Raw genomic sequence first — 20187 nt, 5'->3', positions numbered from 1 at the left:
TTTTGTGAGGAATTTGATGTTAGCACGTTGTTCTGCATTAGCACTCAGCATTATTCCGACGGAGCTCAGAAACACGATCCGCTTCTAACAATGGTCGCGGCCAGACTAACCGATGCACGTGAATGAAACTTTGTGTGACGGTAGAGGGAAGTCCAAGGGTCAATGCCCTACCCTCCTCTTCGTCAATGACGTGGCCGGAAATGAGTCATAAAAGTAATCCGGGTTCTTTATTGCCACACCTTGTATATCCAGAACATGGAACATACACAAATATACGACATCTTAAAAAAACAAAATATAATTGGATATTTCAGATATGTTGACGACATACTAATATTATACGATATAAAGAAAACAAATATTGACAATATGATTACAGAATTCAATAAACTACAACCAACAATAAAATTCACAATAGAGAAAGAGAGCCATAAATCTATAAATTTCCTAGATATAGGAATATATAGAGGAATAGAAAATTTACAATTTTCAATACATCGAAAACAAACATAATAATACCAAATGACTCATGTCACCCACATGAACACAAAATATCTGGTATTAAATACCTTATAGACTGAGCAAATAATTACCCCATTACCAGAACAGCAAAAGATACAGAAATAGCTACTATAAATAACATACTTATAAATTATAAGTACAACACAAATATAATTACAAAACTAGCTACAAAAAACAGAAACCAAAACATTACAGAAAAACAGAATACGACATAGAATCTGGAAGTACAGAAAACAAAGACAAAATGGGCAACATTCACATATATAGGAAAAGAAACAAGATATATTACAAAAATATTTCGAGACACAAAATTAAAAGTGGCATTTAGAACTAAGAACAATTTATGACACTTATTGAAATCAAAACCACAAATAGATAAATATAACAGAAGTGGTATTTATAGAATGAAATGCCTAGACTGCCCCATGGAATATGTAGGACAAACTGGGAGGAAATTTAATACCAGATATAAAGAACACGTTCAATACATAAGACACAATAACAGTAATACAGGATACTCAGAACACATATTAGATACAGGACACTCATACGGTACAATAGAAAATACTATGGACGTCATAGCAACGAATTAAAAAGGACAATATTTAAACACATTGGAAAACTACCATACGTACAGAACAAAGAAAAAACACGCATATGAACATAAATAAAGAAATATATAACCCAATATTTCATGAATTACACACAATTTACACAGAACAACACAACACAAATCCACCACCTACCCCCACCACACTTACTCCCACAACACCATAACTTGATCAATAATATAAGAGAATGAAAACAGCACACACACACACACATCCAACGATACAACACATGCAGCCACAAGAGTAGAACACATCCTAAGACATAGTGAGTACTAAACAGTATAATATTAACAACACAAAACCAACAGAAATCAAAACATAACACTAATATATAACATTTTTCACATTGCAGATATACACACATTAGAAACATAAGAAGAATGACCCCCATGTGGATGATCAATAACACACACGAATTGAAGTATGACTTATGAGATAATAGGTTTTAACAAGTTTTAAATGCATAAACTTTATTATAATATAAGGATGTATACAAATTTAATATTTGTAAATGGACATATAAAGGCAAGCAGTGAAATGGTTGACAGATTGATACACCTGAAGATGGCAGCATACTGCCGAAACATGTAGTGTAGAAGTGGTACATGGGATTGTATGCACTTGAAGACTGTTAACACATACACATTATGAATATGACAATAGAAATGTTTTAAAAAGGACTCTAACAGGTGATGAAAGTTGGTATTTCAGGTATGATCCAGAAACGAACTGTCAGAGTGCAACTTGACTGAATCCAAAGATACTGAAAGCTCAGAAAGTGAAAATGCAAAAATCATGGGTGAGAACAATGCTGACTGCAGTACTATCATTCATGATAGATTTGTGCTGGAAAAATTGACTGTAAATGGTAAATCTCATAAAAAGGTGATTAACCTTTATGGGATGGGCCATTTAAATTCCGGTAGTGGCAGCAGGATGGAGTTAATTTAAATGCCTGCCATTGTAGAGTAATAAAAATTGTAATCATGTTACTCAAAATGCTGTGATTTCTACAATTTTTGTGATAAATGAACGAAATAAATGTTACTTTTATCTAGAAAGTATATAGAATCATATACTGTAATTTACAGATTTTAGAATCTGTAAAAATTGTTACATTGATTAAAAAAAAAAATCCCCAATTTTGAGAGTCTGTCTACAAAAATGCATAAAGCTTCTGCACAAAACCTTCCTGCAGTATAAATGCATGCTGCTGACTCACGGTCTGACTATGTGTTATCTGGAGGAGAGAGAATGTTTGTTTTCATTGCACATTCTCTGGTCAGTGGGCTTCTTGTATACATGAGTGTGGGCCAGTTCTTATCCTACACTGCCTTATGAAACTGTTTGTTTATTCAGGTATGTGGGACTATCCACACAGAGGCAGCTCTTGGAATATCACCTCATACCACTTGTTTCCAGGTCCCTTCAGAATAAACTGTAACGCATTCTGAATGGTGTGATTTACGAGCAGCTTCTTCAATGCGAAAAGGGGCCATGGTGCATAGTTGAAATTGCGATGTTTTATAAGCGTTATGAATAGAGGACACCACCCGCCATCACTGGCTTACTTCCTGCTAATACGAGACTAACATTGCATGTGCGCGCTTCACGTGGAAAACACCCGCCATCACTGGCTTACTTCCTACTAATACGAGACTAAAATTGCGTGTGTGCGCTTCGCATGGAAAATAAGAGTTAATTACGGACGTTAATTGTGACGTCGGACTCTGCATTCAGTGACATGCAACATTCAGTTAGATGATGCAGAAGGGAAGACAGTCTACTTATAAAGCTGGTGTCCAAAAATAATGTAAGTAGAACAAGAATTTCTATCTTAAAATTAGATTTTAAAACACCGTGCGCATGCGTGGACTGCGCATACCCATACGGTGTCTTTCAGCCACTTGGCTTTACTTTAAAAGTGCCCATACGGTGTCCTTCAGCTCATAAAGGTTAAGAGATTGATCACTTGAGTTCATAGCGTTAGGACTAAGTTTCAGGAAAGTGAATTATGGTATCTTCTGCATGACAATGCACTGGTTCTTTCTTTGGCCACTGTCTCCGAGTTTATGGCAAAATGAGGGATGCCCATTGTTATCCCATCCACCCTATTCCCTTGAGTAAAAGTTCCTTTTTCCTTTAGAGCACTTGTTGGGGGCCATTGCTGATTGTTGAACATGAAAGTCTAAAAATATATTCACAATTACTGGGCTTTTGGACTGAAAATACAGTCAATTATCTCAACAGAGAAAAATATACTGTACACAGAAATGCAGGTTTTATTTTTTTCTCAACTACTTTTAATTGGAACATTTTCCTCTGATAAATATTTAGCAACATATATGCAGAAAAGCTTGTACATTATCTTATAAAATCCTCATTAAACATGTCCAATCTAAATAAAAATTGGAATGCCTCAGCAAGTTTTCATAAAATTCTCAAATATAACATTTCAAGGAAATTTATCCAGTAGTTTTCCCAACGTTCTATATGGAGGGACTAAGCACAACTATTCTCCTCTATACATCTGCAAACATACCTAAGATGATATTCTTCATACAAATCAGTATTCTACCATAAACATTTACAGATACAAAAATTCAAGATTAATACCTTTTCCTCTTTATCATCATTGTCAACAATAGGTCCATTCTCCACCTCAAACTCCTTCAACACAGCATCCAAGTTATAACGGCGACGATAGTTAACAAAGAAACTACGCAAGTGTGCCTCTGTCTTGGTACCAATTACCTCAGCGATGGCTCGGAAATCCTTTCCATACTTCCGCACACCTAAAACAAAAGAGGAAATTCTGTATTGTCTATGATTCTCTATCTTATAAGAATTCCAGTTTTGCAGAGTAGAAAAGTTTATTAAGTTCACTTAAAGCAACTGCATTAACAATGACCTGCACTGTACAGAATACTGCTACACTAACAAAATTGGAAACGGTGAAGTACACAAAATTCCCAACAGCATTTCCAACTAAGCTTTCTCTTGGCTTTTTGTGCAGTAAAGCTTTACAATCAGTCAAATGGCTAAAAATAAAAGTGACCAACTAACATCACACATAGATCTCTCACCAAAATTTGATTAACAGTTCATGATACACATAGAAAATCCATTTATGGCCAAAAAGAAAATGGACTTTTTTATGAGTCCATATGTCCAAAAATCATAACTGCCTAGAAACGTTTAGTAAAAGTCTCCCATCTCAAATTAAAAAATAAATCTGTCCAACAGTTAATCAATGACTCTGGGTCAGATAGACACAAATTCTACATAAGGCCTTCATTTCTAATTTGTAAAGAACACCTAAAAGCAAAATGTACATGACAAAATATCTCTTACACAAACACAGATTATGGGAAGGGCAGGAATGTAGGAAGAGGGGAAGTACTTCCACACAACATGTAAATTAGAACAAAATCACCATGTAAAAATGTAAGAAAAATGAGGCATTTTAAATCTGTAACATAAAGTTCTGTTGAGAGGGTTCATAAATTTTCATATATGCATTATTACATCTTACCAGAATTTGTTATATTTCCTTGTCTTCTGTTGCTAAGGTATAAAGATGGATTACATCAAAACAAAATTTATGCTGACTTACCCACTTAATTAAGCAGATTTTGAAACAGCATTTTCAGCATATCAAACTGACAAGTGTTCTAATGAAGGAAATGTACAAGGTTCGATCAAATAACTGCAAGATGACACTACTGCTACTAGCAAATTTTTCTACCACTAAGTGCAGTAGACAGGGTATTCTGAGGAGTCATTCCCTGCTTGGTTTAAGGTTGTAGCACATGTGAGTGTTTAGTATTGTCTTGTTAAGTATAAGTGTGTCTTGTTCCATTTGGGATTTTTCCACACCTAGAAAATGGCAAACTTGAAAGAGCAGCATGTTTGCATCAAAGTTTTCTTCAACTTAGGAAAAATGTTACCAGAGACCGTCAAAATGTAGAAAGTATGTTTTGGATAGCAGCCAATGGGGAAAAACAAAAGTTTCTGAGTGGTTTTCCAAATTCAAAAGCAGTGTGATCTCTGCTGAAGATGAATGCTGTGATGTCCATTAATGAGCAAAACAGATGAAAATGTGGATCAAGTGAAGGATTTGTCAAAGGAAACAGAAGAATCAGTATCTGTGAAGTTGCTGTCATGCTGGGAATTTTTGGGGGTCAGTTCAAAGCATTTTGAAGACAATCTGAACATGGGTCAGAATGCCACAAAATTTGCACCCCGCCTACTGATGAGTAGATGGATAATTGTGTCAACACATGCCATAACCTTCAAGGAGGCTTGAAAGAAACTCAGAATTCAACTTGAAGTTATCATACGTGATGAGACACAGATCAAATTGTACAACCCAAAATGTAAGCAACAGTGTGTCAGTAAAAGAGACCATCACCTCCATGCCCACAAAAAGGCAAGCCAATTCACTCAAATGTGACGAGCATATTCACTGTGTTTTATCGACATTCAAGGAGTTGTGCAGTACAAATTTGTTCCACATTTATAAAAGGTAAACCAACATTACTACATTGTCATCTTATAGCGTATGTGAGAAAAGTGCGTCTGAATCAACTTGAGAAGTGGAATTTGGGGGAATGGTTTCTCCACCATGACAATGTACCTGCTCACTCTACTTTGTCTGTGTGAATTTCTGGCTCCTCCCTACTCACTAGATTTTGTGTCAGAAGTAGTTAAAGGGATGAAGATTTAACAATGTCGCCATGACATTCACTCTGGAAACTATCTAATCACACCTCATCTAAGAATGAAAAAAGGTTCTTGGACAATGTCAGAATAAAAGCGGCCACGAAATACAAATACAGACTTCTGCATTTATCCCATTCCTCCATACACTGAATACCAAATTCCAAATACTGGATGTGATTAACAATGATGCTTAGCAAGTTTTTAAATTCGCACAACAATGAGTATGGCACTGTGTAGGCTGGTAGAATGCTACTAACATTCTACCAGACTGCACAACATCAGATCCCAAAACACAGCAATCTTAACAACTTTGCTCTGTTACAAGGGAAAACAACTGGTACACAGGAAGGATGACTACAATCTGCAGTTCTGTAAAAGACTAAGCAGTTGTTAAGTTCCAAAGTTTGACAACTGACTCTGTGCAGAGATGTTTATTGACAATTAACACAAACTCCATTTGGGTAAGTTCTTCCTAAGCGACTGAAGTCACATAACTGGGCACAAAATTCCGTCTTTTATGGAACACATATGTTCATTACCACTTTCACAAAACCTACCAGTGAACCCATCCTGAACTATATGAAAGTAATTCAACCCTTACACCCCACTTCTTAATATATATTTAAATATTCTTCTCTCAGTCATGCCTGCTCTCCCAAGAAATCTCTTCCCTATTTCTCATCTCCCACATGAGTGATACAGGTCCTCTTCATATTGTTTTCCTCGGTCTGATCACACTAACAGTAGCTGATCAACCACAAAAATTACGAAGCTCCTCATTATGCAGTCTTCTCCATTTTTCCCTTTATCATCAATCTGTCACACCACTATTATGGCACATGCAGGCAACCAGAGAGACCTCGGAACGACTAGCACTGTATTGTTTAAAATATAAATCCCATTACCGTGAAGTTAAAATCTGACTACCAGCACTACAGCAGCAGATATAAATTCTGTATTCCTAGAAGAAAAAGGTTATGGTTACTTCACCACTCTTATGTCCAAATATTCTCCTTTCCTTCTCCTTGTTCTCAGATGCCCTTAATCAATGAAAAGTACTGTCCACTGGAATGTAATCCAGTGTAGTCCAGTAGAAGTTCACCGGGGTTTCAGAGGACCATACTGCCTCCATTTTCAGTGTCAAATGAGTATGCAAAGTGAGTAATCAGCAAGAAACACGTAGCAACGAAAGCTTTGCTTTGTTCTGTCATAAACACAATCCCATCAGACTACACAGCCACCATCACCATATAGGTGATGTTCCCCACTATGTGTTCATGGTATATAAAGTAAGAATATCATGTTTACTTCTTGCAATTACATGCTCGTACAACCAAAACTTCATGTCTAAGGATGTGGTGCATGAAATATGCAAACACTACTCTCCAGTACAATTTTACATGTTATATCTTGGGAATTACAGGCAAATGCAATATGATAACATGACATGAATATTCAAGCCTACAAACTCCACCATGTTAGTCACTGAGACAAAAATTCTCCTTGATAAAATTTCAACATACAATTTTCAGAGAGATTGTGACTAAAGTTGAATTTGATGAGGCAACACAGTATATGCATAGGTACTCTGCCATATAACTGGGATGAAAATGTCCACTGATAAAATTCTGACATATCATTTTCACAGAAAATGTGATGTAGTACAGCCATATACGAGAGTTGAAACTTCAATAGTGTCAACACCACTGTAGAGACGCCATGCAACAGAACCAAATAATGTCGCTTATACCACACGTTAGTTACATACCTACCTTACCTCAGAGCAAATGGACTCTCCCTTCCCACATCACACGCATGCACAGTGACGAGAAGAACAGAGCCTCGTGTTAACTGGGGGTCTAATGTAGTGTTGTCACGATGTTTTCGAAACAGGAACAATGGAGTTGGATAAAGATTGAATGTGCCAGAGGCCGTACAGCAGGGCAGTGTCATCAAGGTCTTCAAGAGGTTTGCGGGCAATCTGCATTGCCTTACGGAACAGTGGAAAGGTGGAACCACCACGAAAATCAAAAGTTCGTCAGAACCCCAGCAATGTGAAAGTTATTGTGATTCTCGTGTACGACTGTGATGATGTTATCCTAACACATACCGTTCCACGACAGCAAACCGTCAGTGTGCAGTATTACTGTTCATATTTGGAACAGAACCTGCGATCAGCTTTCAGAAAGAAGCAGTGACACTTTCTGCAGAACCCACCCATCATTTTGCAGGACAAGGTTTGGTCACATGCAGCGCAAACTGTGGCTGATTTGTTCGATCGATGGGGCTGGGAAGTGCTATACCATCCACCATACTCCCCACACTTAAGCCCTTGTGATTTTGAACTGATTCCTAAGATGAAGGAACCACTTTGTGGCATTCGCTCCAGAATTGTCCCAGAGATTCTTCAGGCAGTAGACCACTCCATTCGAACTATCAACACAACAGGTGCTGCTAAAGGTATCCTACAACTTCCACATCACTGGCAACGGGTTGTACACAATGCTGGTGACTACAATGAAGGACAGTAAAACTTCGAAACATGCATCTATTTTGTATCAGTTGTAAATAAATAGTTGCCACTATTAAGTTCCAACCCTCATATATAAACTCACCTATGAACACAACTACGCAATTCGTTGGTGAACATAGAGGAAAAAATTCCTCTTGGTAAAATTTCTATCAATGCATAACTTCTGAAAGAAATGTGATCAAAGTTGAATGCAATGTGGCAATATGGTATGAACATTCACACCAACATATCTGATTGCATTAATCCTTGATAAATATCGAGACAAAAACGACCCTTGATAAAATTGCGATGTATAATTATCACAGAAAAAGCAATGGAAGTTAAATGTAATGTAGCTTCACAGTAAAAATATTCATGCTTATGGACTTCAGAACATAATTCAATTATTAAGCGCAGACAAAACTGCCCCTTGATAAAAATTCAACAAATGCATAATAATCATGGAAAATGCAATCAAATTTTCAGAAATTTTCCATGCCATTTAACTTAACCACATTTACAAAAGACATTATGTGCTAGTCTAAATTTTATCAAAGGCAGAAGTATTGTACGTGTATTTAATTTTTCCCCTAAATCTTCCTAAAAGCTGTGGTGCATAAATTGCACAGAGGCACAAATTATGCAAGTAAATATGGTATTCACTATTATTAATAGCAGCATTTTCTCTTCTGCACAGTGACTTCAATTACATGACACATAGTTTATGTATTACAGGTTTTGTTTATTTTCATTGCTAGTGGGGTGGGATGAAGTCCCCTGTACTGCGGCCACTTCTCGCCTATTGTACCAGCCCCAAATGATAGGTGAGGGTGATTGTGGAGCAATTGGTGGAATGAAGATTGGCAGGGGAAACTGAAGTACTTGGAGAAAACCTGCCCCAGCGCCACTTTGTCCACCACAAATCCCACTTGACCAGATCCGGGATCAAACCCAGGCCACTTCGGGGGGAAGCCAGTGACTAACCGCTTGAGCTATGGCGCAGCCCTTGTATTACATGTAACTATTAATTATCTTATGAACACCTGCATTTTCATGGGTGCAAGAGATAAATGACTATTTGGTTTGGGGGAGCAATTTATATATCTCCAGGTTCTACAATGAGAATCTGCTATAGTGTCAACTTTTCACACTGTTATGAATTCTCACTATACTAACTTCCACCATAATTAAAAATACACTACGGAAAATGGGCACTAAATGACTTCACTTGACATAATCCAAGAATTACATTTCTAACTTTCAAAGGAAAGAAAATTAATTTACCTTGTACAGCTAGCAAGAGTTCATCATTAGTCCAGCGAGCATTAATACGGTTGTTTGCATCTGGTGGGCGTAAATCATCAATCCCCTCAGCAGTTTTTCGCTTGAAGGAACTCAGACTTTGTTTATTGTTCTGCACCTAAAGAAAAATTATTTTGTAAATGTATAATATACATCATCTGAAATAATCGCTGAACTGCAAGTCCACTGAAAAAAAAATTATCTGATTCAGTTTTACCGTCAAAGCTGCATTTGTATATTTTCCCCTCTGAAGGCAATCTTGCCCTTAAGCAAATCTGATTTCATTTCTTTTTATAACATCTCCATCATGATTTTACTAAGTCTGATTTAATAAGCTGTTCATGGAAAAGGCACACCTATACTGAGGCTATGGAAAGTGATCTCACAGATGGCTCACCTCTAAACCTCCCTTAAGGTTTTACACTTCCCTTTCACTCTATTTTTCTGCATTTCCCTCCAGCTACCTAGCCATTCTTCCCACACAAATGTCTGTGATAATCTTCCCTTGCAACAAGCAACCAACATAGATGTATGCAGACGGTACAAGAAAAAGTCATGATAAGTGCATTCATTTTTACCATTATTTAGTCTTTAAGTTTCGAACCAGTATTTCAAGGACTGCATAAAAACCCTAATTTCACCCTGTTCTGCAATTTAAAACAGTAATCGACAGGAATATTAATCATATATGTGGGATATTCAGAAAGTAACCTCAATTGCTTTTAGGCAACTATTGTAGGAGCGCGGGAGAGCTTGCACATGCTTTGTAAACCATCACATAACTGGTCATACAGTAGAGGATACAGTCATACAGGACAATACAGTGCTTGTTTGTGTCTCTACAGAGTGAGTTATGATGTGCCTTGCAATTGATAATCCTGCCAGCGGCAAAATTTACACTGTTATTCACTTTCTTCATGCTAAAAATGTGAGTGCTGTAGAAAATCATCATGAATTGTGCATGGTGGTTTACGGCCAAAATGTAATGATTGAAGAAACTGTAAGACAATGGTGTAGAATGTCCAAATGTGAACAGGCGAAGAAATGTTTACAACGAAGAGCAAAGTGTAAGCAAACTCCTACACAAGAATTAAAGTAGAAACAAGTTGTGTTAACTCCATATTAGGTTTCTGTAAGTTTCTCTCATGCAACCAGCAAACTCACATAACTGGTGGACCACATTCGCCACAAACGCTGGCTAACAGGAAGTTAAGGTACTGAGATTTCTACATGAATCAATAAATTGAATTGCTATGAATCAACCAAATAAGACTAACAAAAACTATGACTGGGAAATCAGCGGTGCTATTTGATAAGCCTAGGCTAAATTTTACAATATAAACATATGACAACAGATGATCTTACTGTGCCCTTGAAATTGAGCTATCTTCAAAAAATTAGATTTTTGGACAAGCCCATGCTAAATTTTACAAATTCAACATTTAGGCATAAAGATTTGCAAACTATGTGAAAAGACTAGTCACCTTATGACTGTGCACACTGCATACACTTGCGTGCATGTTAACTGGTATGAGATGGCTTGAGCTGTGCGTTACCCAACTCACTGCATAGTATTTTCTTAAAAAGAAAACACATCTATATTCCTGCTCTTTCCCTCTCCTCCGGCACAATGTTTTACTATCTACTCTCCCCCACCCACTCATTGAACTATGGTCCTCTGATAGGGCAGTCATGGCTTGGTCTTCAGCCTGATGACTACTTTGGCTGCAACAGTTCTTGGAGCAGCTAGACAATCTGTTACAGTTTCAGAACCATGATGTGAGTGCTGGTTGTCCTAAATTCTGTTTGGTCTGTTATCTTAAATCCTGGGCTTGGCCTTTCACGTTTGTTTACTAACCTCATGTGGGTTCCTAAGGTTTGTACTTTATTTCACATCCAGCCCTACCCTTAAGGGCTGACTGTTCCTAGAATTTGTATTTTAATTTTCAAAAACTGTTATTTTATAATTTTTCAATATTGGGTGTTATGACCTCAGGTTGCGAATAAAGAGACAGCCTCCAGATATGGGGGATAGCTGCGAATATACTGAGTAAGCAGTCACAGACAGCGAACTGCTCATGCTGGTTCATCGCTCATGAATTTTTCTACCCTGAAGATGGAGAACTAGAAAAACGAAGTGCAAACTCGGGAAAATTTGAAATTGAGGAAACATAAAATCTGTTAATATTTATCATTACTGTTGCGATAATTTGTCTGGGACCATGCAAAAGTGCAGAAACTTGGGATTAATGTATAATACAAGATGACAAAATTGAAGTCTCACAGTATCCAATTCGCAATCACAATTTTTCTCATTATGCAGTATCACTGAATCAATGCTAACCTCTTTACTAAAAAGTATACATACAATCTACAGGCATATCTTCATATGTGTGAGGCATATATTCCTAGATGACAAAATAATGTCATGAACTCTGATAAATAAAGGACATACTCGTATACAAGGGATGTGAATGATTTTACAGTAACACTGTTCATCAGCTAGAAGTGAACACTAAATGGAGTTAGGTTACATATTGAAGTTTCCTGTACTCAGAATTCTCCATATGTCAGAATCTTTTGTGCAGGAGCATATACCAGATCTGTATTCAAGCTGAGTCCACATTTTGCTGTGCAAGTTGGGTTAACTGAAGTCAGTGCAGTTCACCTCTGTTCAGCAACATCCAGCAGTGGTAACCAATGGAGATATGTATACATCATTATTAACGTATCCCTAGAGGAGGAAAAAAATCAACAAAAGTGGAGACAGGTGAATAAGATGACCAAGAGCCAATCCACTTCCCTAGGAACTTGCAACTTATGATGCCCTTCATTTTGTGGTGGAAATGCAGATGCCCAAGCTTGTTCACACAGCATATTATTCGGACATTCTTCTTGCAAAATCGCAATGAGGTGCTGTTCCAACAAACCTAAGTAAACAATGCCAGCCACAGCCAATTCAGCGAGAAAAATTGGGCTTCAATGGTGGACAAAACACATCCGACTTTGAACTGCCCCTTATGTGGTCAATTCTTGCAGGATTCCCAATCCTCTGGATTCTCCTTTTATGTCTAAAACATCCCTGAATAAAAAAAAATGGCTTCGTCACTAAAGATAACTTTCAATGGAAAGAGTACATTTTATCAATTCTTGAATTGAAGTCACAGTAAAATGTGCAATGAATGTCTCTGTCCCAGTTATGTGCTGCAACAGTTGGTAACCACAAAGATATGTTTAAACATTTTGGCAGGATTCTGTGCATTGCTAAGAGTGGTATGTCCTACTGTCAGTAAGTACACTGACTTGAGTGAGCTGTTTCCACCTGGCCTTCAAATATGCAACTTTTGTAAAACCTCTCCCNAAAAAAAAAAAAAAAGGCAACCTGTGATTCTTTTTAAAAACAAATTATACCACTTAAAAACAGTTTCTTGATGGAAGAACACTTCAAATGCCATTCAGAATCTTCTTCACACTGTATCCCAGACTTCGCCTCATGAAACTGCACAAATTTTCTACTTTAAAAATCACTTTGGGCACCATGTACACAAAGCTGTAGTGGTGACAAGTGAACCCCATGTGGCATGTATTACAAACATAAACATGTAACATACTCAACTCCATTTACTTCCCATTCTCATGTGTCATTTAGCTGATAAACAATGATGCTGTAAGAGCATTCAAATTGCACGTGCAAATACTGTATGTGTATATACCTATTTAATTGTGCATTACTCTTTTCTCTTCACTTACATTGCCAACATCACTTATCTTTCTTTTGTGAGGAGAGGATGCATGGAAAATACAAAAATATGCCAAGCTTTGCACAGTATTATTAGTAGAACAGTAGGATATGGACTGAGGCACAGTATGAAGGAGCAAATGCGGGTAAGAACATAGAAGCTGCACGAAGTTCACACTGATGCACCACAAAAACCCTTTGAAAGAATATTAACAATAACATACTGCAAGAACTCAACTGTGAATAAATGAAACCATGGATAATGAATTCATAAATATGAGATGACCATATGTGTATATTACATGAAGTAAATTCATGCAAATGTGTATCAGTAATGGTCTACAGTACTTCTGCATTAAATACTAAAAACATTTCCACAGTTACTGGTGTGCAGTTATGAGAAGATGTTTTGGCTCACTGCAGTAAGGGTGTTTGTGCAAGTCAACATACAAACATAATCTACAAGTCTTTCATCATCATGCGCAAGGAGCAGAGTTGGGAACAGACTTACTTGTCTCTTAAGGGAAACAATTTCCCTATCCATTGCTTTCAACATTTGGTCACCCTGACTGGCAGGGGCGGGTGCTGGTGGTCCGGCAGCCATAGCCACTAGATCATCATGGTTAATGTACATCCCTCGCGGGGGCTTGCGTTTGTGGCGAAGAAGAACGTGGCAGTGCCTGTCACGCTTCACAGGACCGGTTGTTGGGCGGACACTTCCTGTACGTCTGTAAGTAGCCACCCCACCCACATTCAGCAGTGTACTTAGCCCTAATATAAAATCCTGGATATGACTCAATATGTTGAACTTAACCTAGCATAAAAATAAGAACTCCTAATAATTACACAATAGCTATGACTCTATACATTCTGAACAATGGCTCAAAATCAGAATACAATCAATCTGAGAAAGATGCAACTACAAACAGTATGTCTACAACTTTGCAAGACTGCATTTAAGGGCACCTGAAGAGACAGAAAAGGGAGAGAACAGTTATCATTTGGTAGTTTCCTTACCAATAACTTCTAATCTACATGATTTAGCACAACTACTGCAATCTGAGATACTAATTTTAATTAATATATTCACTAAAAAATGACCTTTTCATTTGTAAAGGACACCAAAATATACTCGAACTGCATTCTCAAAATCAAAATTTGTACATTCCAGTAGAATTTAGAACAAAATAATTTTTTTTTTCAAATTATCTTCCAGAAATTAAATGAGAACGCAAGTTTTTTAATAAATAATTATTACTACATTTAGCAAATTATAGTTCTATTGCATGGCTACAATCAGAATTAAAGACTAAATTTATGTTACACTGGAATATATTTATAGAGGGATTCAAAACTCTAATACAGCAGGAGGAGGTCACTGGAGAGATCACCAGGAGGTGAAAGTCTAAACATTTCTTTTGGATTCTCCTCCATTAAAGAGTCATTACACTTTTACGCTGATGTTGCTTTGCATTACTGTGATTGTCATTTTTTATCTAATGGAACAATTCTTTTTAAAGTAATGTCAACTGATCTTGCTTACGAATAAAGGAAGAAATCAAGTAAGCAAATTTTGCTCTTTGTATCATTTTCAAACTGTCACTTCAGAGTACCTCTTTTTTGGGTATTTCTGTTCATGTGGTGGGGATCTGTCACCACACTAAATGTACAACACAATATTTTAACTATCCTTCCTCCTCCTGAAGACATGTTGACAGAGAAGTCAAACTGAGCCCAACGGTAACCAGTTGTCTACACAAGATTCTGCACCAACATCAATGCAACTAATTAGAACACCATGATCCTGAACTTCCATGGCATAAACCTTTCCTCCAATCATCCTAACAAGTAAAAATCTAGGGGGTGTCAGATTGGGAAAATGTGGAGGCCAGGCGATCAGACCTCCGTCTTTCCAGAAGTTATCAAGCCAAATGTGCACTCAACATATAAAATGAGGAGGGATACTGATGTGCTAAAACCACATGTTCTTGCATACATGCAGAGGCACATCCTCCAATAAAAGTTGAACCATTTCTTCAAGAGAACAGTTGCAGTGCACTCCACTGAGATGATCCTGCATTAAGTATGGTCTGGTTATATAATGATCTATGATTCTGGCCCAAACATTAACACTAAATATGTGCTGGAATGAAAAGTGACGAATAACTTGAGGATTCTCCATTGCTCATACATGCAAAGTTGCACAGACTGTGTACATCACTTTTGGTAAATACTGCCTTGTCAGTCTACAACACATGGTATATAAATTGAAGAGTGTCCATAACATTGTGCAGCATCCATCAAGGGAATAAGAAACAGAGATGTTTGTCTCCTGCCTGCAACCCTTGTACAGGCTGTACATGGAAAGAGTACACGATGTCCAATGCATCCTCCTTGTCCTGCACACTGCGTCTTCCATGACCAACACATGCATGCAGCATGAGAATGCCTGTTTCTCTATGATTATGATGCAGTTCTCGAACACACACTGACAAGGTTGCCTCAAATCTGGATATGAATGCTGATATTCTCTCAGTGCAGCAAGAGAATTTTCATCATAAAACCAATATACCAGCAACACATTATTTGCCAACTCTCCATTAGTAAATTTAGGCCTTTTCGCTGCTGCCACTGTTCTTGTTATCAGTACCACTGACCAAGTATGATAAATGTTATTCATTATCTATTCCCGCTATCCCTCAGTGTGGAGGCTCCGTAAAATGATCACAGTACAAAGCAACATCACCTAAAATATGTCATAACTTCTAAATGGAGACATATTTGAAAAAAAAAAATTTACACTTTCAGCTCCAATTTATCTCCCTAGCATCCATTAATTTGATATTAGAGCTTTCAATCATAACATAACATACAACTTCAGATATACAGACACTAAATGTCCAGCCCAGTTTTTTCCTGTATACTTCAGTATCCAAATATCTCAGGGAGGAAAAATTCTTAAAATCTCAAGCATGTAGTCCCTGCAGATGCCCATCATTATGTTTGTTACATAGTAATTTATACCTCCAATGTTGGTAGCAAGTGTTGCACATGCTGCCTTTAGGAGAAGTGTGGGTGTGAGTGCAGGCAACCCCACAGTTAGCACAAGAACTCTTCCCACCCTCAGCACCATCTTTCTGCAGCAGACAGACAGACAACACTCATCATAACACTGCCCCATTACATTAACCAATTATTTATATCAACATATGCCTACATCTGCCATCTGAATCCAAAAGAAACTGATATTTCATAAAATTTTGTGTTTATTTTAAGCTTTAAGAATGATAATTCCAAAAGAAAAATTATAGTACAAATCAGATCAGTATGATAATGTAATTTCATATTCAGGCATGACAGCAAAACAAGTAACAGGGTAAATAAGAAACATAGCTACTCCAGCCTTTAGATTCTAACTCTACACACAACCAACAGCACTTTATTAGAAAATTAGTAGATAATTTCATTTAGCTTCCTATTTTGTAAATAAGCAGTGGCACTGATCTCATTTTAATGTCAAAAATTCTTAAATCCTAAAAAGATGGCAGCTGTACCTTACAACCTTGCACACCTCTCATCAACTGAATAACAGACACTCTCCAAGCCAAAATTCAGTCTCCATATATTTCTCAGCACAATACATATACTGGCTTATAACAAATTACTGTATGAACATACTACACAACAAACTGACCTCACAGAGATAAAGTTCTACAACTATCATCACAGTCTTTGACAGTGACATGTTAAAAATGCAACTACTTCAATCTATACCTCAACAAAACCACCAAACTATAAGCAGAACATAATTCAGATATAAATGTGTATACTTAATCAGGCACTGCCACAAATATGCATATATTCCAAAATGTAAGATATCTAAAATAAAATTTTGTATATCTTAGATCACATGCACACCATAATAGATACTGCAGACCATCAATGATACATTTCAAAGCACAATACAAAAAGCAAGGCTGAAAGAGGTCACAGACCTACAGGCTGTTTCTTAATCTTACACAGACACTTCTTCTTCACAGATCCTGCATCACATATAGCACTTGACTTTCAGTTAGTTCACACAATAGGAATACAAACATTTCCACATTCATCAACAAAGGCTGAGGGTAGCCTCTGTAAATGATCATATTTGTTTGACTAACTCATACATCTTCTTTACATCCAAAATGTTTGCTTTGAAAAACAAGCTGCTAGCCATATTCTGAAGAATATCTATCAGGTACCTTCAGTCTCTGCTGATACTGATGAGTAAGAAATTTATTTAGTAATGAAGCAGTCTGACATAGAAACCTACATTTGGCAATCCAAACCACATACACATGTCAACCCCACTTTCTGAGTGTTTTTCAAGCCACCAACAGGATTGACAAAGCAGTACCTATAATTTGCAACTTCAAGAAATAATTCTAATAGAGAAGAGGCAGGAGTAAGACAGCCCCCCCACCCCCCAAAAAAAACACACCTATACATATAATTATAATAATAATAATAATAATAATAACAATAACAACAACAACAACAACAACAACCTACACCAAAGCACACTGAAAACGCATGGATTCCGCTTTCAGAAGTAGGCCATATAGAATGTTGAGACAACATTACATTCTCTGTTGGAATGACAACTACTCCGTGAAGTCATGGGTAATGTCACAAAAGAAAACTACCAATGTCATGCTATGAACATTGCATTTCAAATACAACTGTGATACACAGAAGCTGCACCAGGAAGGGAGAACAGATGTAGTGAGATGTTGCAGTCTAGTCTATAGTGAAACGTTATACCAGTGCTATCACCAAATTCACCAATATTATCTCAAAGGCCACGCCATACCTTAAGCGGTTAGTCGCTGGCTTCCCACCACTGTGGTCTAGTCAAGTGGGATTTGTGATGGACAAAGTGGCGCTGGGGCAGGTTTTCCCCGAGTACTTCGGTTTCCCCTGCCAATCCTCAGTCCATCAAATTCTCCATAAGCATTATCACCAGTAAAGGTACACAATAGGACATATGGAAGCCGATGTGCCGAGGGGACCTAATATGGATTCCACCTTACACTATATGAAATCTTAACTATTGTAATCTACTGTAAACAATTTTAAGTATTGTAACTTTATTCTCTTATTGTAATCAGCCAATGTACAGTAACTGACTTGTCCTATATCATGTAACAATGATCTACAGAGACGAAACAAATAAACAAGTATCAATCAACATCTCCATGCAATGTGTCAACGTAGGGACTACAATGTTAAAAAGAGTCCAAAAGATGTGGCCTTTGGACAATCAGTACAAAACTGTGTCTATGAAAAAGTAAATTGATCTTCACAGCACCATTCTGACAAGCAATTTGTGTGTTCCTTACTGTGTACAAAGCCATGGACAAAGAAAATTACGCCACTAGCCTAATAATACATATGGTAAAACTCACATTAAAACATTCTTGCATAAAACATTTTCCTGTGCAAAACATTAGAATTTTGTGGTTCCATCATACTCCCCACAAGATACATTATCCTATAAAAGGTTCCTGTATAATGGGACTTCCTGCATAAAATGCTCAATTGTGTAGGTCACAGGAAGCATACAGTAGGTGTGGCATGTATACATCATTGGCAAAGAATAAAAACAAAACTGTTTTCAAGTCAGACAAATATAAGCCTTTTTGTGGATCAAGGAAAGGAAGAAATCCTGAGATTGATGCCTCTGTTTTAAGAGCATTTCAAAGATTTACAGATACCTGTAACTAGAGAAGTCTTGATGTCAAAAGCAAAATAATGTGCTAGAAATAGTAATACGAGGTGGTATCAGAAAGTTTCCAGACTGTTACTGCTGTAACTGCCTCGGTGAAAGAAGATGAGAGGAGAGGCCAAGGTCACACTTCCACAAGCCTATTGCATCAGTCTTGCCACATGACACTGTGCTCTGAAAATGCATAGTTTTTACATGAGCGCTTTTTCAACTTTGGTTTTTCGTTCTGTCTGTGATGGATGGCAATATCAAGCAATGTGTCTGCATCAAATTTTGCATGAAGCTCAGTAAATCCACTACTGAAACCCTTGAAATGCTTCACAAGGCTTTCGGAGATTATTATTCAAGTCAGACAGCGGTTCTCGAATGGCATTCACATTTCAAAGACAGCCAAGTGTCAGATGAAGATCACGAATGTTCAGAGTGACCAAGCACTAGCAGAATGACAGAAAATGTTGAAAAAACCTGACAATTCATCCACGAAGACCGTTGCCAAACAGTCCATGACCTCGCAGATACCACTGGTATCAGTTACGGAGTTTGCCAGGAGATCTTAACAGAAAATTAGAACATGCGCCGCACTGCAGCACTGCACTACATCGATGGCTATTCCTTCCGACTGGAGCACAATAATGTCCTGATGCATTTGGCCTTGATTCCTGGTTTGGAGGCCGTGAATGGCTGCACAGGTGTCACACTGCTGGCACCACTTCTCAACATCATTTCTTGCCTGGAGTCAATAGTACCTTTGCTGTACCTTATTTAGGATCTTCTTTACACCCAAGTGACCTCCTGATGGTCCACCGTGTGGTTTGGTCAGCATATCATTCACTCTGCTTTGAGGCAGAATTATCTGTAGCCTTTGAACAAGCACAGGTCTTAGTTTCCTTCTGGATGATGATGATGATGATGATGATGATGATGGGGAAAGACTGGGAGCTGTCTGACTCTTTGGTAATAACCCCATGTTGTTGCATGTCCTCAAGCATCTCACACACATCCACCT

The 20187-nt window shown here is 37.5% G+C and overlaps 1 protein-coding gene across 3 annotated transcripts in view; it reads right to left on the bottom strand.

Moving 5' to 3' along the window:
• The window catches only part of LOC111873261 (REST corepressor), a 54821-nt gene that overhangs the window by 11002 nt on the left and 23632 nt on the right, over positions 1–20187 (bottom strand). For 2 of the 3 annotated variants that reach the window (XM_023867821.2, XM_023867822.2), the window contains exons 8-11: positions 16436–16548; positions 13923–14139; positions 9655–9790; positions 3750–3928 (exon numbers count right to left, since the gene is read on the bottom strand). In XM_023867821.2, the coding sequence (XP_023723589.1) occupies positions 3750–3928; positions 9655–9790; positions 13923–14139; positions 16436–16548 (645 nt within the window). The remainder of the gene's footprint in view (positions 1–3749; positions 3929–9654; positions 9791–13922; positions 14140–16435; positions 16549–20187) is intronic. The other variant, XM_023867824.2, reaches the window with a different exon arrangement.

The sequence above is a fragment of the Cryptotermes secundus genome, unplaced genomic scaffold (genome assembly GCF_002891405.2).
Source record: "Cryptotermes secundus unplaced genomic scaffold, Csec_1.0 scaffold110, whole genome shotgun sequence".
Classification (NCBI taxonomy): Eukaryota; Metazoa; Arthropoda; class Insecta; order Blattodea; family Kalotermitidae; genus Cryptotermes; species Cryptotermes secundus.
The sequence above is the reverse complement of the archived record's forward strand: the minus strand, read 5'-3'. Positions and strand labels throughout refer to the sequence as shown.